General features: G+C 39.4%; 1 protein-coding gene across 5 annotated transcripts; it reads right to left on the reverse strand.

Moving 5' to 3' along the window:
* Nucleotides 1-572: 572 nt before the first annotated feature.
* Nucleotides 573-15,990, reverse strand: erlin2 (ER lipid raft associated 2). 5 transcript variants are annotated; one of them, XM_085910410.1, is made up of 12 exons: nt 15,879-15,990; nt 15,083-15,190; nt 13,516-13,597; nt 12,687-12,733; nt 12,462-12,523; nt 12,254-12,379; nt 11,906-11,979; nt 9,072-9,130; nt 4,762-4,853; nt 4,590-4,679; nt 4,115-4,194; nt 573-3,796 (listed from the first exon to the last, which is right to left on the reverse strand). In XM_085910410.1, exons 2-12 carry the CDS (start codon nt 15,187-15,189, stop codon nt 3,623-3,625), a joined length of 993 nt encoding a protein of 330 aa, XP_085766536.1. In that variant the 5' UTR covers nt 15,190; nt 15,879-15,990; the 3' UTR covers nt 573-3,622. The 5 variants fall into 5 exon arrangements, with proteins under 5 accessions (XP_085766536.1, XP_085766537.1, XP_085766535.1 ...); XM_085910411.1 differs by having other exon boundaries at nt 15,850-15,938; XM_085910409.1 differs by lacking the exon at nt 15,879-15,990 and adding an exon at nt 15,690-15,831.
* Between the last annotated feature and the right edge of the window lie 7,510 nt (nt 15,991-23,500).

A 23,500-nucleotide genomic window follows, 5' to 3' on the forward strand; every position in this document is an offset into this window, starting at 1 on the left:
AGTTTCAGTAAGGTTTGACAATGACATTTTATGATTTTGAGTTCGATGAAAAAAAACAACTTTAGTTACGTGAGGACAAAAAAAACTAAATATTAAACATGAGTGGAGTGTAAACTTCAGTAACCGTCAAGTTTTCACCAAATGCAAGTCTACTTTTACGTGATCATGTACAATGATCTTGGTAGAAATGTGAATTATGATGGTAAACAAAAAAGTGGAATACATTTAAAGATATCGAATGATACTGAAAGATGATGAAAAAGAGCTGATACTCACAGAAAATTGTTTTCCAGAAAAATATGACTTGAACCATTCGAAAGCAGGTCCTAAACCTGATCATAGAAATCTTTCCCAAGGCTAATTGAAGGAGCTGAAAATTTTGAATTACAAATGGGAATGTTGGTCATTTGTTATGTTGAATGCATCATTGGGAATGAACGGGAACAATTTGGGATGGAAAATAGAGTGTTAACAGCAGGAAAATAGAATTTTTTGGGATGTGAAGTTCTAGATAATGTTGAAATTGGAATGGTGAGGCTAGATTGAGAATTGTAATGACAGCAGTCACACAATTAATTATGGCCATTTTATGCAGAGTACATTCATTTTCTGGGGCTTAATAATAACTGGACAAGTAATTCGCACAAAAGGTAAAACCTCAAATGTATTGAAATGAACATGTTGGTGCTAGATTACAAACCATAATTAAAAATTTGAGTTCTCGTCAGCATCTAGGGTACAGAGGTAGATGTAGATCATCCAGGTAGATGATTGGTTGATGTTTTCTACCAACGAGTTTACAGTACACAACTTCAATAGAAGTCTGGAATAGTTGGAAAAGGAAAGCAAAGCATAAAAAAACGACATTATAATCAAATGAATGTAAATAGTAATACATCGCTTGTACAACAAGAGGGAAGCCAATTCAACTTTGCAAGAAAACATCCCAAAAGCCTCTAATTTTCTGCCATCAGAGTTTTTTTTTTGGGGGAGGGACACTTGTAACCAAGAAAGCAGTCAGCCAAACCTCACAATGCATGAATACATTTACTCAAAGCATATTGGGAAAAAATATTAAGACATGGAATAATCTCCAGTGACCAAATCTAATTCTGACTGATCTCATCCCGTACACCATGACTTTCACTTATTTAACATGAATGTAAAGGCAGAAGTGCTTCCCGAAATAATTACAAATAAATAAATAAATGGATAAAAGTGAAGGTCGCTGCAGTGAAGGACTGGTAAAGCATCACCAAAGAGCACCTGAGTTTCTCAGTTTTGTGATGTCCTCCAAGAAGTCAGGAGGCAAATGTAGATTTTAATTAAAAAAAAAAAAAAAAAAAAAAAAAATCCTATTTATTTGTCATTTTGCTCAAATACTTTAGGCAAGTGAACATTTGGTGAGTGAGTATATGGTACAAAATTGAGTCAGTGAGAACAGCATTAATCTCAATAAAATGAATAATTCCAAAATGTTAAATGTCAGACTTCAACAATTTAAAGAAATCTCTTAAAGATAAAAGTCGACTCTTAAATTCTATTATGGTTGATTGTGGTACAGTATTAAGAAGAAATCTAGAAAACACTGTCATTTTCCAAATACTTCTGGACAAAACTGTATTAAGTTGTTTTTTTTTTTTGGACAGAAACAGAAATAATTCCAAACATTTAAATATTTGTTGAACTGCAACACACATGCACTCATGTTGGACTTTCACCCAAATAAAAATTTGCAATGTATACGTGAAACTACATTCTACTCACAATAAAACATGCTCACATAGTCCATTCCAAGTTAAAGCCATACAATTCAAAGTCACGCTTGTTCATCAAAATGTTTTGTTTGGATTGGAATTTAAACGACTTCAGTCTGCCAGTGGAAGAACAATCATCTGCATTCAATAATGCATCAACAAGAGGGGCTCCAGCAAGAATCCCGAGTGGCCTGTATGGCTTTGTTCAAACAAACTAGATGTGTCCCCCCCCCCCCCCCCCCCTTGTTCTGTGAAGCCAGTTTATGTAAAGTTCAAAATTATTCCTACGGAGCAAATAAACGGAGGTCTTAGGGATTCAAAGATACCATGCATTGCTTTTCATCCACTTCGTGACAGCCGAGAGATGATCACAATATCCTACGCGCGACTAAATGTGATCGAGTTCATCTGCTTGACACGTGAAAGCAGTGTAATTTTTCAGTGCTGCAAGTGGTGCAAAGATTTGATCATTTAACACGGTGCTAGCATTATTTAAAAAAAACAAACCATGGGGGCACTTGAAAGTTTGGATTTCCAATATTTTTAGCAGTTGTGGGCACATTAGTCCAACCCACATGCGTTCTGTATCGGTAGTGAGGATGCAGCCTGATAGTCGTGTTAAAAAGTAAATTGAAACAAGCGCGGTGACTGGTACAGTAAAAACAATATGAGCCAATGTCTGTGGGACGGAAAAAATAGGACACTATTTTAAAACTGTTTGAATGAGAATCAACTTTTGGTGCATTTGCGGGTAATATCGGTAAATACATTATCAGAGTCGATTGGCTGTCTTGGACGAACTCAGACGCTCGAAAATAATGACTGAATTGCATTAACAGTCAAACCTCGGTTTTTGAACGCCTCGGTTCTCGAACAAATAGGTTTAGATTTTTTTGCTTCCGATGTCGAACGAAAATTTGGAGGTCGAACCTCGCGAGATGAGCCAAGAGGACCCGAGAAAACCCGACCGCGCGACCCGGATGCCGACTGACTGAATATGAATCTGGTGTGCGTGTGTCCGAGTTAGCTAAGGAGTTTTGCATGGCAAAATCAACGATAAGCACCATCCTAAAACACAAAGATGCTCTTAAAGCAGTGTGACAGTGAGCGCCCGGCGCGCTGCGGTTGCGCGATCGGACCAAATTAAGCTCTGCGCACTGAGGTCCACTTAAATTTTGGAAACTACATCAGGACTTGAAAAATATTTTCTAAATTCCAGCGACAGCTCTGTCACAATAATGCGACCAGCGTCGGCGGCGCGCTACAGTTGCGCGTTCGGCGGTACGCTGCAGTTGCGCGATCAGACAAAAATGCGCAAATGACAAAATGCTTAAAAAAGGCTTTTTTTTTTTTTTTTTGTCTTGGAACGAATTACATTTTTTTTTCCATTCATTGTAATTGGAAAAATAGATTCAGAATTCAAACAACTCACTTCTTGAACCGCCTTCTGGAATGGATTGTGGACGAAAACCGAGGTTTGATTTATTCCATAACCCATCACCTAATTTGTCACCATCATTTAGAAATGGCCAAGAATGAGTAACATTTGTTGGGATGAAGTGGAATATATTTCAGCTGTCATTTGCTTGTTGCCCATGTTCATTGCTTGCAAAATAAACTCTAGATGCCGAGTAAGATTTTCCAACCCTGAAAGTGTCCTAGTCTGAGGTTTTACATACCTAGTCAAACAGCGACATGTTTTTAAAGCAGTGATTCTGAGATACTTGAGAAAATAAGGAGCCTGGTCATCAGAGTGTCTGGGCTGGAGGTTGAAACTGCCTATCACAGTTTGAGTCATTGCCCTCCAGCAACTAGTCCACCACCCTGGGTTGTCCTCTCACTCCCAAAATGATGCACATTCCCTGCTAATCCATGTCCAAGATCTGCTCTGCCACAAGATCCATAGCTGCAGAGGACTTGAGCGCGCTGCCGGCAGAGTCCATGAACATCTGGGGTATGTCTTTCCCAAAGTAGATTTTGCTGTTGGCTGCGATGGCCTTGTACTTCATCAGCTGTAAGTATTCCGGTGTTAACTTCAGCTGGAAGAGAGGAAACGCAACGAGTTTATCTTGACCCTTGGCGGGGTTCACATAGATTTGTACTGTTACAAATGGCGTCTTCAGTAACACTGAATTCAACATCAATGAAAAGCAACAGGCATATCACACTGTGATTATAGGTGAGTAAAGGTTTATTCCTCTCTTCTATTTGAATCATATTTTGTCTTGTTCGAGCAACAACCAGATCAGGTGTTGGTCTACTTCTTGAAGACCTAACTCTATAGAAATTCCCTCATTTCACAAGGAGACCTGCTGACCTGAAGTTGCGTTATCATGTAGCTTTTCTTTCTCTCTCACCTTGTTGGCCTCCGCTGCTTTCAGTGCAGTGTAGAATTCGGCATCTGCTCTGGCCTTCTGCCGTGCCAGGAAGGCCTCATCTGTAAACCACAGCAAAAGTATGTCGAAAGGGAGCCTAAAACCACAACAGTGGCATCGAGAAAAGAGGCTTTAGTGACTGATAATATTTCTCATCGTCAGAAGCAGTTTTCTTTCTTTATTCAGGCGGAGAGCTGTTTTTCAATAACATGACTTGACAACACGGCAGAGAAAGAATGTCGAGCAGTTGTTATAGGCCCAACTTGTACTATTAACACTGCATGTACTGTAGCAATGGCTCACCGTCATACACTAGTCAGCACATTAGTCATTATTTGAGCGTGGCTGTGCACATCCCGCTGCAACTTGCCAAATACCTTCTGCTGTATAAAAAAAAAAAAAAAAAGATTCTACTACAAATAATTTATCATCGGACTCTAAGAGCAAGGACACAAACCTTCAATTTCCGAGATCTTTTTGTCAGTTTCCTTCTCCATGACTCTTTGTCCAAACTTGATTTCAGCCACTTGGGCCAATTTCTCGGCCTCTGAAAGACAAACCATCAAAATTCACTCGTTTCCTCGACTCCTCTAGCCGTCACATTATACGTATGTAGAATCGTCTGTTACCAATCACAGCTTTGATTCTTTCTGTCTCAGCCTCTTTCTCCACCACCTTCTGTGTCTGCTGGGAGATCAGCAGCTTTGTCTTCTCGCTCTCCCTATGGGAAACGTACAACCTTGAACACCGGAGGCTACAAATGCCTCCAATAAAAAAAAAACGCAATTTATAGTCCGAGAATTACGGTAATTTTAGTAATGACACAAAGTTGATGAAAAATTTGTCTTCGAGAGCCACATAAAATGATGTGGTGTGCCATATCTGGCCCCAGGGCCTTGAGTTTGACACTTATGACCTAACAGATAATTGCATTCCTGGTTTTTCGCTGGCTTTCTGTGCTTCCTTGCAGTTGGTGGGGATTATATTATGGCTTGTTTTATAGGCAAGATGAAAGGCACACTTTGCAACCATAGCAATAAATTTTCACTACCTTCAAGGAAAGAGTTGTTTTTTAGACATTTTATTTGTTTGGGTATGGTGTTTGATTCTCAAACTTTTAAACTCGGTATTCATATAAAAGTGAGCCCGCGTTGACATCTGGATTGCAGAGTGACAGCCAGACAAATACTTTGCGGCAAAATGCGCTGTGAACAAGGAAATGAATTACACTATAAAGTTTCAATAATGACTCATGTCAGGTAGAATTTCCACACTCACAAAACGTCCCCACACACATTTATAACACCATTTGATTAGAGTTTCCACACACCACTTTGTTCTAATTGGTATCCATCGACTGATTATACAGACCAGTTTTCCAACCTTTTTTCATTCACGGCACACCTTTTCATTGGGGAAAAACTCTCGAGGCACACCACTAACAAAAATCTGTTAAGTATTACACCAGCTCCTATATTAAAATCAATTATATTACAACAAAAGACATAAAGTCCTATTCCAATATATGTATGAAGAATCGAATAATTGATTAAAAATAAAGACTAAATATTCTTTAGATTGTATTTTTTTCAAATAAAAGTGAGTTTTTTAAAAATGTTTTAGACAGTGTAAGGAATAAACTATTGACAGTGATTGTGATTAAAATCCAAAAGAATCAACATGACTTTGTTTACTATTTTAGACTAGCGCCATAAATATTATGACAGTCAATTTTGTCAATTTTAAAGACGCTCTGATGTTCTGACAGCAGCTGAGTGGCTATCACAGTCGAGGTGTCTCGACTTGACTGTGTATTTTATGTTGGTGAAAAATTAACAATCCAATTTCTCTGGTTGAACTGCATGCTCTGATTTCCATTGGACCACAAACGCACCACAAACGTCATAGTGTCTGTCACTGTTAGCGAACGCACACAGCGACACACCTAAACTGAATATGTGCCGATGCAATACAATCAGACCGACACAACATGAAATCTCAAGATTCTCAGATTCTTCACGCATGCACGATTAGCAAGTGGCTGACCAGGCCTTGCGCGAACTGACCAGTGGTTTGGTGATCCTGTTTACAATGCACTCCGTAATTAATACTGGACAATCCCACGGCACAGCTGAAACATCTCTCACGGCACACACTGATCCAGACTGCGTCATCCTCATTATACCTAAAACGACTATTTAATGGGCATTTAAAAAAAGTGTATACTTTGTAACACTGTCATTGAGAAAGGGGCACTTTGCTAACATTAAGCTCCCATACACCACTTCACACTCACATTAACATTACAGCACTGCCAAATTATATTGTAAATTATATCATATTTGCTCATTTAAAAGTACCCCCGCCGGAAAACTCACTTATTACACTGTCTACATTACACTGACTAGAATAGGTCGAGTACTCAAGCCCGACTGTACAGCCTCGACCTTCAGAAACACCTGTTTAGCATCTATCCAACCCTTTTTCAAAGATGTTCACTTGTTTGTTTGTTGCTTTATAATGTTGAATTTATTATCAATGTATTCTTCATAGCTACTTTTGTTGTATTCATTCTGTTTGTAAAATTAGGTTCTCTAGTAAAAGGGTTAAAAAAACTGTGTTAAAAAAATCACCATATCCTTGCTGATGTCAATGTTTGTGTAACAATTATCGTATTTTCCAGACTATAAGGCGCACCTAAAACCCTAAAATGTTCTCGAAAGCCGACAATGCACCTTATAGTCGCTTTATATATGGATCAATTTATGAATTTGTTGATCCATACTGGTTGTACACAGTGCTCTGCCAAAATTTTCAGTATGTTTTAGTACAACTAGTAAATTACAAGGTCGCATTGCTTACCAGCATTACGGCAACCGTGGTCAGGGGGCGTCACTGAATAGCTGTTGTACCCGTGAGGCTATTTCATGTAAAAATAGGCTGCTCTGTTAATGTTTCGAGTACATTTACGGATCGATACGGAAGGGAAACATAGGTAAGCAGTACTAAGGTGTTAGATCAAACTTGAGTCAGTTCCGATCATTTTTTTAAGCCCTCGTTTGAGAAACGTGATTGTTTACACTTTGCTGAGTTTCATGGGAGTCTGCGAGCTGAGGCTCATGGGAATTTGCGGGTGGCTAATGCTATAGTGATAGCTGATATACGCACGATGCTATTTCATGTCAAAATAGGCTGCTCTGGTAATGTTTCGAGTACATTTACGGATCGATACGGAAGGGAAACAGAGGTAAGCAGTACCAAGGTGTTAGATCGAACTTTAGTCAGTTCTGATAATTTTATAGGATAGTTTGAGAAACGCGATTGTTTACAGAGGGCTCATTGGTTATTGGTTAGTGGATGCATATCGCAACCCTAGTCAACCGCAGTTTATTGCAGTATAGCTTCTATTTTATGCGCCTTATAATCCGGTGCGCCTTATATATGGACAAAGTTTTAAAATGGGTCATTCATTGAAGGTGCGCCTTATTATCCGGTGCGCCTTTTGGTCCGGAAAATACGGTAACTGTTTATATCACGTCACTTTCTTTTGCTAAAATAAACTAATTCGTTTGAGCAGTGACTGTCGCCGCATCATTTAATTTGGAATTTATTGTTGGTGAAATTTTGTCCTTGATATTTAAGATATTTATGTCCCTTAATTCTATTGAGACATATGAGATTCCATTGAATCGAAAAGATTCTAAATTGAATTCTTGTAAATCTAAATTGAATTTATTCAGGAAATTATTATTGCTCAATCGCAAGCTCGATTTGCAGCATTAGAGAGGACATCAGCAACAAAGCTGTCTTTGTCTGCTCATGCTGTGCATATCTGCTAGCATCAAAAGGTTGATGGGAACGAAGCATGTCATGCTCTAGCCGTTATCTGATAAACCAGTTGGAAATTACAAGTTTTGACCTGCTAATTTTCCAATGCGCTTGTCAGCTTTTGCCTCGTAGGTGAAAAGGCCAAGACATAATTATAGGGCTTAGACAATTTCCTTCTGTCAAATGATATCATGTTTCTGCTTGGCTCTGGGTGCCGAGCTGATGGAAAAATTCAACACTGATGTGGGAGGTAAGATCTGATTTGCGAGCTATGATAAAAGCTCACCTGCAAGTTGATGCAAGCACTGTCGTGTATCTGTTGAAACCCACTACGACTTAACTTTGCAAACCGATTTCAAAATCATTACATACATGATGAAACACAGGGAAGAAAGTCCTTGTCAATCGGAAAAAAAATATAGTCACGGAATAAATTACCGTATTTTCCGCAACATAAGGCACACTTAAAAGTCTTTCATTCGCTCCTAAACCGAAGGTGTGGCTTTTAATAAGGTGAGCCTTTTGTGTGAACCGAATTCCAAAATCTATGAAAGCCGCTGCCACACGCAGGGCCGTAATATGTAGACGTAACATGTAGACACGATGAACCATTCAGAGGACATTATGTTGTACGTAAAATACGTAGACCAGGGCGGTAAACCAATCAGAGAACTGTATGTAATACGTAACGTAGGTACCTCTGCCGCAATTGATAAAGTCTATCGGTTTGTGCAAAGCATACGGCATGAGGGTCCTCGAAAATGGCATTGACAAAGAGACATGCTTACGAGGCACAAGTCAAGATTTCTCGAAAGCCGAGATCATTGCTTGTATAAATATTGATTAATAATAATGTGAGTACAGTACAGTACATGGTTAAATAGCAGAATAAAGTACAACCAAACTTTTGTTTGTTTGTTGTTTTACAGACGCTCCAACAGAACACTTGTTGATCATTCCTGAAGGCAAACTAAGATGCTCAAAGATTGACATGAACAAAGTGATTACTGTTAGGTTACAGTACAAGACTTGGCAGTGTGACTTAAAAGAACGTGTACGAAACACGGGGACTCAGGGAACATTCCACGTTAACAAAAAGAAGAAAACTTACATGAGCTCGTAGTTTCTGCGGATGCTCTCAGGGATGTTGGGCTTTGTGACTCGCACGGCCTGTGGAGGACAGATACACAACAAGACAGAAAAGACTGGTTAGTTCTTTAAGTAAAATGTTGAGCAAGACGTGTTTAGCACAAGAAGAATAAACCGAGGCAGATGTCGAAGAGCTCAGATGTAAAAGCTCAACATCCTCAATATGACAAGATTACAGCCTTCCCAGAAAGAGCAGCAATTGTTATTTCAACTGGTTTTGATTATTTATAGGAAACTTCAGGCCTCAGAAATAAAACCCAAGGGGAAGTGTAACACTCGGGAATGAAATGTGTGTTTATCTAAGGACTTTAGGGGGGGGGTCTTTATTGAACTACCCTTTCCTTCAAAAAGAACACAGCTGATGACTGATCCTATGGGGACTGTGAGGGTCTTTGCAGAGGTTGTGAAAGCTAACAATAAATGCCTTCTGGTCTTTTAGTGACACCATATACACTGTGTGTACTGAGCTGACATGAAACTTGTGAGGGGTTCAACTGATGGTCAAACATTTTCACAAAGGATTGTGGTTTAACGATACCTCACATTAAAAGATTTGCACTAGCCACCTTAGTCCCACCTGAATAATATTCCTGACATATCAAAACATTCAGGTCAATCGTATGAATATTAACTTTTTGGTATGTTTTTTTTTTTTTTTTTTTAATCAGAGCAAATGCCCCGATCCATTGAGAAAGGGGCATAAAAGCAGCTCGGCTGTAACCTCAACGCCCTCACAACTTTTAGGATGAAGTAGTAGTCCTTGACCACTCCTAATCATGGAAATCTGCTGCATTTTATTTCTAAAATCTATCTATTTAATCCAGTGGTACAAGTGGTAATATAATTACTCTTAGGTCCTGTTGTAAGACACAATATGTATACAGCTGGTAGGTTCTAAACTATCCAGTGAGCGAAAGCTTGAAATCCGAAAACTTATTGTGTGTGTGTGTGTGTGTGTGTGTGTGTGTGTGTGTGTGTGTGTGTGTGTAAGCAAAGGCAGAGCCTTCTAATTGAATATTTGATTTGTAACACTTTCTCTCTTTGTGGTTTATTTATAAAACGCGGATCAGAAGTAAACACTGATGTAAGATTAGAAGTTGTACCAGTCAAGAAAAAAAAATGCAAACACATCGCGTGTTGTTACGACAGTAAAAATTCATTGAACGCAACTTTAAATTGGGTTTGAAGAGATGACCAGAAAATCAATTGGTAACCAAGTAAAACAATAATAGCAACAAAGTCTCTTCTGACACAAACCTAATTTTTCCCCTTTAAACAGGCCTTGGCCATTACTACTTTGTTGGCTTAAAGGCAAATTTGATCAAGGTATTTACTTTCCTAGCCTGCCATCCCATGATTTGTGGATGAAGTAAGTATTTCAGGTTGGAAAAATTTTGATTTTTACGGAAAGGCTCTATTAATGACTTTATGGATCCTTGGCAGGCTTTTTTTTCCCCCAATGTTTGACACTATCACTCGATAATACTTCCTGACACAGAGGTGAAGTAGGTTGTACTGAATTTTCTTTTCCCATCTCTTTTGTGAATGAGTCCTCCTGGATGAGTGGTTGTTGTTGTTTCTGTGCGCAACGGCTGATTTGCTGCAATGTCTGGGCCTGAGTTCAGGGATGGGGGCTTAAGGGTAATAAACATATAATTGTGCTGAAACCAATCTGCTAACGTTTTCTACTTTGACATTTCTTTGGTTAAAAACCAATAAAGAAAGGGGGAATAAAAGCAATAAAAAATAATGAAAAAAAGAAATACTGGCTGCCTTTGCTTTGTGTGTGTGCTGCTGTGCGTGCATGGAGTACACATTTACAATGAGTAAACACAATCGTCATAAATTAAGAAAAATATGTGCCTTTGAGTATTTATATGTTTTTATATTACCTGTCTGTATGTGAACCTATTTTCTTTTTTGAAGGAATATTACTCCCAAAAAATTACCATTAGCATGTGAATGGGACATTACATTAACTTCAGCATTTGCACTGGCAATGTATATAAAACAAAACATGTTTTGTATTCAAATTAACATTCTGTGTAATCCTTCGGGTTGTGTTTTTAGTTTTATAATAATCTCATACTGGGATGTCGTTAATAAAGTATAGTGAGGGAGGGCAGACTCACATACACACTTGCTGTACAAACAGATAGTACGTTAAGGGTGTTTTCATGTCGTAAACTTGCAAACATACAATATTGCTCTTTCTTTAATGATTTTTTTTTTAGGATTGTGAGAAGCCAAGTTCAATAGGATCAAATTTCAATAAATTGCCCATCCCTAATGTCGTAATACTTGTGTTAATAATCTCACACAGGTTTCACGTCATTACTGCAATGTTCAGTGATGAATGAATTCAACGTGACCGTTCAAAGATAATTATATCATATTCACATGCAGTTTTGTGAGTGCATCAGGTTGATGTGTTACAACAAGAGGCATCGATGAAGTAGACAGGCACAAAATGATGTTATCACAATGTGTTGTGCCAGATCCAGTTTTGTAGCATTGCACAATTCAAACTAACAAGGGTCCTGCAAACAAAACAAACATAACAGCGGGGAGACAGTTACAATTTCCGTTCCACCAAAATTACGAGTATCGGATTAAGGAAAACTGAAAACCTTGAAAAATCCAATACTGAAATCGGAAAGCCCCAGTGAGGTAAGATCAGTGGCAGATTTCAGGGTAGATTGTTATAATACATAAATTAATTAATCAATACAACCAATGAGTTACACGACGTCCATTTGGGTCATCATGTTTTTATGGTGACCATTTTCACTGTACCTGTATGATGAGACCAGGTGCCATGCTTGTTAGATCTTCTTGCAATGTTAGTTTCAGGTTTTCGTCGATTACGTCTGAAGAGGAGATTGTGGGTGTGCAGATGAGAACACGACTTCACAGACAAACTACAACCAAACAATAACAAAAATGTAGACCAAAGCGGGACCAAAGTGTGCAATTGTTCGCCCATTGGAGCTTATTTTCAGGTTTATATCAGAGCGTGTCTTGTCGATGTGTATTGATTTATTGTTTTCCATAAGGCAAGTCCTGGTGAAGTTATGCTGCTTGTTCTACTGACTTGTTCTACTTGAGCATTAGTTGATATTTGAGTCTGTCAAATGTACCTACCAAACAGACCGATGTAGACCTCCTGCAGAGAGTGAACACTGCAGAACTGGTTGAGTTCGTGGTGAACCTTGTTGAATATTAAGGCTTTGTCGTAATCTGCAGTGAAATTCTTCACTATGTCAAACACTGAAAAGGGAGCGACAAACATGACATCAAACACAGAACATGCTGACTTCCTGAAGGATTAAATTGTTGTTTTATTGCTTACCTGCTGATTGAATAAGGTAGTTCACAACCTCTATTCGATCAAAGTAGATCATCACTCCACCACTGAAAGAGTTTTCATTGCTTTTATTGAGTGAAACATTCCTCTGAAAACGACGGCAGTGCATATTCTTTACTTATATTCAAAGTATCATGAATATATTGTGTCGTACAACATTGGTGAAACACATCAAGATACCTCTTAAAACAATTAAGACAGAAAGCCTACCTAGTGCCACAGGGAACATTTTTCACCTCATCTGTCTGCAGTGTCGTCTACAGGACAAGAACAAAGCCTTATCAGGACAAATCAACCAAAGCGATTATCAGACATCAGTTGTTTCATGTGATACAAAAATGGGACGATTTAAATTTTAGTCATGACATTGCTTCAAATATTTCAAATGTTGTCTGTACATCCATGCATCCGTCCGTCCATCCCAACCAACCAACCCGCCCGCCCGTCCATCCATCCATCCATCCATCCATTTTTTTAGGATTATTAAAAACCAACCAAACAAACAGGGAGATAAATCACTATTAATATCAATACAAAATACTTTCAACATTCGACATTGAACCAACAAAGTGCGAGCACGCATGTACTTGCACACGCTGAATGATGTTAAAAAAAAAAATCAGGAAGGATATGTGATGTAGAAGTATAGAAGTTCCCCATCTGTCATACTAATTTCAGTATTATCTGGCTAAGCCTCAGCGTCAAAATGTCGTCCCAGTCAGTCAGTCAGTCAAAAAAAAAAAAAAAGCCCGTTAACTCGTTAAAGTAGTCTCAGGGTGCCTGTTTAATTGTAATGCATGCAATGTAAGTCACATTTTTGGGAAAAACACTCTACAAAAAAAACCAAGACCAAAAACAGTGGAGTTTAACTTCACAGCCAAAATACACCCTTCCATGAACGTGTCATTCCGAGTCGGAGCCTGAATGTTAATGTCAAGTCGTCCCTTACAGTATAAGCTACCGGACCAATTTCTGTAGTTTTTTTTACCTGGTAGAATACAAATATATTCTTTTTGAACCACGCATTCACTTGAATCACCTGCACAGACTTGTAGGAGGTGATGAATGGAAGCATAAGATGGAAACCAGGTCCACTTGTGGCGGACAAGAGAGCTCCTCCCCTGTTTTGCAAAAAAAATTAAGGAATCCTAATGAGGGATTATAAATCAAAGAACACTTTCTCAAGTGTAATAAATTAGGACACCGGAACCACTAAAATCCAGTGCCCTAAAGGCTGAACAACTGTGAAGCAAATTTTAAAAAGGTGTAGATATAATCAAGGGCAAATTGAATGGCCCGGTGATCAACGCCAAACTTGAAAGGAGGCATGAGCTATAAATGCAAGCGAATGAACGACACGATCGATCACTTTCATTCAAAATAATTTTCAATATCAGTATTTGAATGTTCAGACATCACTATGATAACGACATTGCCCAGTTCTAACGCGTACATTTCTTTTAACTGCCACTTCTAAGTTTTATTGTTGTCTTTTTCTTGTGTTGGTGTTTAGGGCTTCTGGCAATTGTCCCGTGTTAGTTGTAGTGCTGAGATATACGAGTTTTCAAACGCACCACCCTGAGCGAGTGTGGGTGAATGTTGCTTGTGTGCCTTACAGGTTGATGTCAACCACAGCATACAAAAACAAAGTTTTTGTTTTCAATAATCTTGACTTTGTTGACCATCCATAACCAGCTTCCATAATCCATAGTTGATGCTACTAGCTTCCCACAACAGGACATCGCGTATAGCTTTCCATCAGACGCACACGGTAGCGTGTGTATGCTAACTACAACTTGCATCCAGACACCGCTGTCCCTTTTTTAAGAAATAAAATCAAGCATCAGACACAACGTGCTTCTTTATAATGTTCATTTATCACCACTGCGCTGCCATGAAAGGGAGGTTTGGATCGTATGAAGTATTTTAATGAAATGCGCCCGGACTTTCTCTTTTGTTAAGTTAAAGTCCCAATGATTGTCACACACAACTGGGTGTGGCGAAATTAGTCCTCTGCATTTAACCCATCCCCATGTGATTTCGATCCATCATCCCCTGGGGGAGAGGGGAGCAGTGAGCAGCAGCGGCTCGGGAATCATTTTGGTGATCTAACCCCCCTATTCCAACCCTTAATGCTGAGTGCCAAGCAAGGAGGCAATGGGTCCCATTTTTATAGTCTTTGGTATGACCCGGCCGGGGTCTGAACCCACGACCTTCCAGTCTCAAGGCAGACACGCTACCACTAGGCCACTGAGCCGGTTGCTAAAACCGGTTAGCACTGCTTATGTTTACGTCACAGATGACCCTACCACTACTGAGCATGTGCGTCGGGGCATACAGCCAACGAGAGAAGGGACGAAGTATTTTGAGAGAAAATACAGCCGTAAATAAATATACGCATAAATAAACGACTCGTCAAATTAATTGTCGATGATTTTAGTAGACTAAACTTGGCAGCATGTCAGTGAACTACTTACGAAATTTTTACTAAGATGAATTTGCACGGCCTTGCCCATTATGTTTAAAATGTCTTTGGCAAACAGATTTGAAGCAGATGGCTGTTGTACAGCTAAGCAGGCTAACTGCCAAATGCACATCACACTCACCTGTAGTATACTCCAGTGTGCCCTTCATCGATCTTGTGAATAGAAGCTAAAAGCCCTGCTCCAGTAAGAGCCACAATAATGGAGACGATGGCACTCAACTGTGCCATTCTGGATAGCAAAAGAGAATAATGAATGGTTAGTTCAACCGTAGTGTTCCAAATCATATGATGACATAATCCAAAGCTCTCCTCACAAAATATAACTTTTTGACCTGCATTCACCCATGTAGCATTACTATATACTAACACAACCGTAAAGTAGCATACGCTGGCTTTATGCTCACTGTTTATCTGCGCTCAGCTAAAGCTTATCCTAACATTATCTGGGACTCGATAACCTTGTCACACTCAACGAGGATTGAGCCTCAAGTGTGACGATCCCTGCTGGTAAAAACTAAAAATGTTTGAAAACAACCTATGCAACTACGAGGAACCCCTCTAATATACCACCCACATTATAAGTTTAGATAAACCTGCATTGAATAAAGTTTTAGCTTGCACCGTTCAGCAGAATGCAGATAATAATTTTAAACAGGAAACAGAACCTTGATGGCACGCTTTTAAGTTGGTGGACATTCAATGCGCATCTACAAGTTACTTGCGCTCACAGCTCTGTCTTTTGCGTCACCGTTTCATCAGACGTGTGGCCAAATGGACATTGAGCTGTGCTAACGCTACACGGTAGCAAAACAATACCACACATTCTTTCAAACGAGTTGCCAGAGATCGGAGCTCCTACATTTTTTATTACGCCATGCATTACTCAACATGAAATGTCGGTTCGGTGAAGTTCTTACTTTCTGTGTGGTCCAAATTGATGCTAAAAAACCGGAAGAGCTGTCAAACACCTGCTAAATTCTTCTTCACATGATTCAAATGGGCTAAAAGGAGCGCTACTGACCTCTAGCGGACGAAGCACTCCGTGATAGATAGATAGATAGATAGATAGATAGATAGATAGATAGATAGATAGATAGATAGATAGATAGATAGATAGATAGATAGATAGATAGATAGATAGCCAGACAGACAGACAGACAGACAGACAGACAGACAGACAGATAGATAGATAGATAGATAGATAGATAGATAGATAGATAGATAGATAGATAGATAGATAGATAGATAGATAGATAGATAGATAGATAGATAGATAGATAGATAGATAGATAGATAGATAGATAGATAGATAGATAGATAGATAGCTAGATAGATAGATAGATAGATAGATAGGCAGGCGGGTGTATGGTTGGTTGGCTGGCTGGCTGGATGGGTTTGTTCACATCAACAATACGGTATCATTAACACCCTTTGCAGTATTCTAGTTTAAATAGAAAAATATTCAAACAATATTTAAATTGTCCGAAAGAACCTGATCAAAACACCTCAGGTCTAAAAAAAGTTAAGTTGTTTAAAATCGTACTAAATGCTTTACCCACTACAAACAGCAGATGGCGACAAAGACCAATCTATATTTTTCCATGTCGCTGCAGCCACAGGAGTCTCAACAATGTCTATTCACGACACAGTGTTTTTCCCATGTTTTATTTACAAACTTTCACTTCAATAGTGATGCTCTAACACCTGAAGTAGATTATGAACAAAGGGGGGAAGGGTCTGGTTTACTGTAAGGATATGTGTTTCTGCTTTGTTTTATTCATAAAAATAAAGTCATATTTATTTATGTATTTATCACCTGCAATCCCAAGGCTTTCGACTTAAAATGGCAGTGGCACTTTATTTTTAGACATTTGCCTCTTGAGAAATTCACATAGCAGCAGCGCTAACCCCAAGGTGTGCCCATGGCAGCTCTGTGCTTTGCATTTTAAACAGGTTGGAGAGATTGGGGGAGAGAAAGGGAACAACAGAGCAAGGGAAAAGAAGTTTGTCAGAGTTCATTAAGTATCAAGGGAACATCGCTGGAACTGGCAGCGTAAGCCGCGCCGGGGCCCTCGCGCCATTAATCACGACTGACATGAAACTAGGGGCTGAGGGAGGATGGTGAGAGGGAGGGTGGCTCTGCCAGAGACTGCTAGTGATTATAGCAAAGGGTCCCATGCAGTCCAGACCAGCGTTGTCGTGCTGAGTACTGGAAAGTACAGGAAATCATTGCCAAGACGATGCTTCCAACAATCAGTCGAGAGGTCAAAGAGTAGAGAATCTTTGTCTGTCACAAATGTGTTCATCTCTCCCTTTGTTTAACTCGTGATCTCACCCCCATTTATTTTTTTTGTGCTGAGCCTCTGACTAATAGCCCACAGAAGAGAGAGAAAATATGGCAATTACACAGTGCCGCTCATCTATCTAAGTCTGCCTGACAAGTTTCTCCTTAGACCCCCGAAAGCATTGTTGTAGCTCCGCACGCTGCATGCCGCCACCCTAGAAGAAGAAATAAATGGAAGAGAGAAAGAGAGTGTAGAGAATACTGGTGAGTAGAGAAGATGGAGGCCTCTGTTAAGTGCTGTGCTTGAAAGCCAGTCTGGCCTCATTAGCTGTCAGTTGTAACAATACTGAGCTGGCAGCGAAGACTGCTCCCAGTCTCGGTGCCATAAATCACAGGCTGACAGGGCCCTGACAGGGCTGGGAACTTACACACATGCAGGACTTGCTTGGCTCTGGCTCTCTGCTGCTCTCTTTTCTCCCTGCTTTTTCCACCGCACTCTCTCTATTTATCCTCCCACTCCCTTCTCTTTCTTTGTTGGTATCGCTCCCCACATTTGCTTTGAATGTCTTTCCTTCTTAATCTCACTCAGATCATCACGGCTTGATAGTCGAAAGCTCGGGATGATGCTTTGATGAACACACGAGATTCTTTTTGTACCCATATACTGTATATAAACAGTAGTGTACATGTCTGCTTGATAGTAAAGTTGAATATACTTTTAATGGATTGTCAGATAATAGAAGTCTAGTGATCTGCTTGCGTCAAGTTTGTTTACCCTGCTGTGTAAATACCAAATTATATAAATCAATGAATAGTAAAACATGGTTTATTATACAGTGGCACGTTGACTTACAAGTTTAATTTGTTCCAAATCAAGCCCGTAGCTCAATTGACTTGTATAGCAAATCATTCATAATTTGAAAACCCTTATCAGAATTGTGGGTGTGCTGGAGTATATCATAACGATATTTTGTGTGATAGTCAGACCTGAACCAGTCAATTCCAGGTATATGAAATGAAATTTCCCCATTGAACTGAATGGACTCTGCGTATGGCAAGTCATGACATTTTACGAGGTTTATTCCATGCTACCAGGACACCATTTGGAGGCAGTCACGAAACTTCCAAGGGACTACATATATACATTATTATTATTGTATTCATTCTGCAGTTAATTGCTTGTCATGATATTTTATTATTGGTTGTCTTTCATGTTTTCATAAACTCAAATTTGGTGCATGAACTCAGATTTGTTGCATCTGCACCAGAATGTGACAACACCATGGTCCCGCTGGTCTGAATCATTTAAGAAATGATTGCAGTAGCCAAGGCGAGTGAGGCTAACTGCTGTTCTTAGCCACAGCAACCAGCTTGTTTTTATACTTTTGCCCCCCCCCACACACACACACACACACATGTCCTCTGTAAATTTGCTTCTTGAAGACAATTCCAAAAACACATGAGTAGTCAAACATGTAAATGCAGAAATAATAAAGTCCATTTTTGTGTGAACGGTTGAACCCTTATTACATACGTGTTCTTCCAAACAGCTGCTAAACTATTACAAAACAAGTGTCCTGACTTTGAGGCGAAACAAGAACAAGATTTTTTTTTAAATAATTGAAATGCAAAGTATCTGTGTGGTTTTTAGTTGTGACTGGATGATTTTATGAGATGAGGAGGGAGGGAGGGAGGGAGTCATGGTCCGGTTGCTTGCCCGAGCAGGAGCTGCTAAAGCTGTCTGCCGCCATCCATTATGGTGACGTGTGTGACACAACTGGACTGGCGAGGAAGGAAGCTGAAGACTGTGGGCCATCAATCATCACATTTTGACACACACACACACACACACACACACCCACACACACACACACACACACACACACACACACACACACACACACACACACACACACACACACACACACACACACACACACACACACACACACACACACACACACACACCGTTGGCTACATACACACAGGTGTGCACATATACGATGTAAACACTAAGAACGAGTTCGCAGCTGGTTAACATGCCCTTAAATTTGGCTTTTCGAAAGCATGTGTGGGAACACCCCCGCCCTCCAGCGCAGCATGTTAGTGACTAGCACCGATTGGACCCATCTGGATCTCACATTCGGGGTCAGCTGAGGTACAACGAATGATGAATTCAATTGACTAAACTGATTTGAATCGAAGCCTGTAATCATTTAAACAAGATGCAAAACCCACGACATCTCCCGTCTGTATCCAAAGCACACATGACACAACGTGACAACATTTACTGTATTTGAATTTCTTCTCACGTCAAATGTTGATTGGAACATTTTTGAACTCAAAGTTGTTCTCCATTGCCTTCTTAAGTTCCGCAGCACGTTCCACGATGAAACAATCAGCGTTTGCTTCAAAATGTGACACAGGTTCCAGATTGTAATGTTTGTCAAATGTAACCTATGGCTACGACTCCAATTACTTGAAAATATCAGAATAGAGTGTGTTGAAGAGCAAATAGGAGAACGGCATCCACATGGATCAAGCCAATAAAGCAAAATCAAAATTTGAAATCAAGAGTTCCTTTAAGTAACCTAACTCATCCTGCCTGTGGATATGATTAAAACCGTTTGTGCATACATGAAGTATTACTCTTTGGTGTTTAATTACCGTCACTCATATTCCCAGTTGACCTGGCATGAACACTATATAAGTATGATTGTTTCCAGATTTGTGCACAGGAAGATTTCTCCACCATGTTAGCATATAAAAGTATTTCGAAGACGGTCCACACTCCAGTGTGACAGACATCGAATAAATAGTACTTTGGTCATTATACTCTAGATCAAAACATGGCCACTACCGAATCACCTCCAATTATGGTTCTTGGTGAACCCTGATAGGACACATGAAATAGAAGTACCGCAGGATTGTCTGACTTTAATAGCAACTCTCTTTAGTTGCAATACAGTCCACACCGATGTGTTAATATTTGCCTCGCTCATATTAACTTCCAGTGGCCAGCTGCTTATGGTCCCTTAGTACAAATGTCTGCCCTAGCTTGAGAAGACCAGGGGTCTTATTTGATTGATTTGGCCATGCTTTGAAAAGGAGCACATCAAAACCACAACTTGTTCCTATTTTCCCACCTCAAAAACATTCCAGATTTGTAGTATCTCAATCAGTGCTAAAGATATTATCCATGCTTTTGTTTCCTCACGTCTTGACTATTGCAATTCTCACTTCAGAACTTCCATAGATCACCTCCAATAAGTTGACTACGCCGCATCTGTGTACTTGGGCCTATTTCCATTCCTTCTTCTTAACACTAAACCTTTGTCTCGTTCCTTCCCCTAACTCATCTTTGGAGAAAAGAATCCTCGCCGGGAATTGGGAACATACTAGTCTCACGACGTCATCACTTAAAGCCACTTGCTTGCTGTATTTTGTTTCCATGCCATTTCAAAACTCTCAATAGCGAGGATTTCACAGTAACTCGGAAAACGTAATTATACCAAAGTACTGTGAACATCTCATCCAACCATGAATGTCATTACAATGAAAATCAATCAATATCACTTCCATGTATGTGTTTGCCATATCTTTTGTTCACCAATATGAACATTTTGGACATACCAACATGCATATTATCTCAATCATTTTAGTAAGTCCTTGACCAAATCCAAATTTAGAGGTATGGCTTCTTGTGTGTAGTATTTTCCTGTGTTTTAACATTCCAGGCAGCACTGAGGTCTACTGGGAAAGGTGCAGTGTAATTACAAAAAGTAATAAGACATGAAGCAAAAAAAAAAAAAAAAAAAGGTCCCCAACTTATTCACCGACTCCAGGGATATTTATTGATCCCATTGCACAAAGAGAAAATCCATCTTTTAAGTAATGTATGCTGGTTTTGCATTTTTTGTTACTCCATGTCTTATTTTCATTAGTTTCGATATCAAAGTTGATAATTGCAGAATATCTCATTTTCATTAACCCGTCTAGCCCTAAGTGTGTGTTATCTATGAATGAAGATGCATAAATGTTAATAAATAACTAAATACACAAGCATAACTGGCATGTCTGTGCAACTGAGCATGGTTTACTCGTACCTACGTAGAAGAATATGGGAAAAGCCAAACAGTGTTAAAGAGTCAGGTTCCAGTGGAATTTGCTAAAGCTGACCTCTCGGTGTTCTCCTACATTGAGCTGACTACAAAACTCACCCAATAACATTTTCTTCACGGGTGTCTGCCTGATTTTGATTTATAAAGAAATATTAGAGGTGGTTTTATGTCTCTGTGTATGTGTGTGTGTGAGAGTTTGTGTTATATGTGCATGCCTGCGTGTGGGTGGACAGGGAAATTTGTGAATTTGTGTTCCGGTCTGTTGAGGCTGAATCTAGCTGCATTGTATTTACAGTACAGTGTTGTGCTGAGCTGAGCTGAGCTGAGCTGTGGGGGTGTGGGAAAGCGATCACAGTGGACTTCAGAGAGAACTGAGGAAGAATGAGGAAATTGCAGACAGATAGGCCTAATGGTGGTGCTGAGGGAGTAGATTGGAGGGCCAACAGCTGCTAGCCATCCATCTGAAACAAGCCAAGGAGAGCTTGACTGGACCGGACTGCTCAGTCTTGAAATATTTCTACTTAACCTTCTTGGGATGAGAAACTTTCTTTCTCAGAAGAACCATTAATGTTACGATATATCGTTTGTTTTGTGTGTGAAGACAGAGGTGCGCACCTTACATTTTCACCATGACGTGTGGTAGATGAGTTCATCTTCTTACATCATGAGTACATTTTTTTTTTTGTACATCATAAATATCCACAGCTATGTTTATTTGATAATTTAAGGACAAGGGTTGTTTTGAACAACCCTTTTCATTTAAAATTTGTGTTTGAATGTCAATTTGTCATAATAATGTCTGACTACAAGGACTTGGTGTTTTTCTTTTATGCTCGTAAACATCCAAACAACGGCATCATCTGCTGTCCAGATTGCTCATCCAATTTAAGTATCTTGTCATAAGTGAAAAGAGAATCCTCTCAATATACGGACATTTTGAAAACCAGTTTAGAAATTGAGAGTTTTGGAAGACAGCTCTATAATATAAAATCTCTTTTGTTTCTGCCATCATAACAACTGGTAACCCTAACCCATAACTAGTTCTCCCTCTCCTTTGATGCAGGCTGCACAGTATATAAAGACACAAGGATTCCCAATTCTTTAGAAACAGTATTGTCCTCCAAAGCTAGAAACATTTTTTATTGTCATATTTAATTATATGACACAATTCTTATGAAAGGGTTTTTGGCTTTCGACTGAATGTTGTTATCGTTCTACTACTTTAGGAGGGACCGGGTATGGTTGTAACACTATTTTGCTTCAGGATCATTAACTTGCTTTTGAGTCTGAGATCTCAAATTCTAATCCAAATAACCCACATTGGTTTACTATAAATGGCACCAATCGAAATGTCTCGAAAAATATCACATTCCTCATGAGGTGATGTAGAAGACACGGTGGTTGGGTGAAGCTATAACAATTAAACAAAATGCAAAGGCCAAACTTTCGGATATATATAATATAATATGTAATATAAATAAAATGCAATTAAATATTATTTGTCACGATCGTGTGCCCAGAATGCCAATCCCCAAAGCAGAGCCAGAACACAAATGAGAACTAACGCTGTATTATTGAAACAAGGGAGCCGGAGAACATGAACAAGGCAAATACTACAAACAAAAAACTACATCAGCAAAAGACGAACACAAAAAACAAGAAACAGGGGCAAATGCAAACAACATAATGGGAGCAGGGCGCTGGAAAAATCCTGAGCAAAACTATAGTAACAAGTGCACAACGCGAACAAAGGACTAAGAATTGTCCCCAATTATGCTTATACACAAAAACAATGACGAACTAAGCTTGACTACACATGAAACAGGCAACTACAGTTTAACCGTGATGGAAAACAAGAACGATTGATCCAGTACACAAGCAAAAAGCAATAATACTGTATTTATTTGTCAAAACCGGCTGTGTTCATGTTTTACAAGTGACACTGACTTCTGTGCAAAAGGGCCATTAGAAAAGCAACTTTTGCACTGTACTGTATATGCTAACATATGCATGTGCACACAATCCCCCACTTTACCTTCAGCACAGGCAGCCGCACATATGCACACAATCAAGTGTGAATGCATGCGAGCACACACACACACACACACACACACACACACACACACACACACAC

Source organism: Syngnathus leptorhynchus, chromosome 4 (genome assembly GCF_054491065.1).
Source record: "Syngnathus leptorhynchus isolate UIUO chromosome 4, UIUO_Slep, whole genome shotgun sequence".
NCBI classification, from domain to species: domain Eukaryota; kingdom Metazoa; phylum Chordata; class Actinopteri; order Syngnathiformes; family Syngnathidae; genus Syngnathus; species Syngnathus leptorhynchus.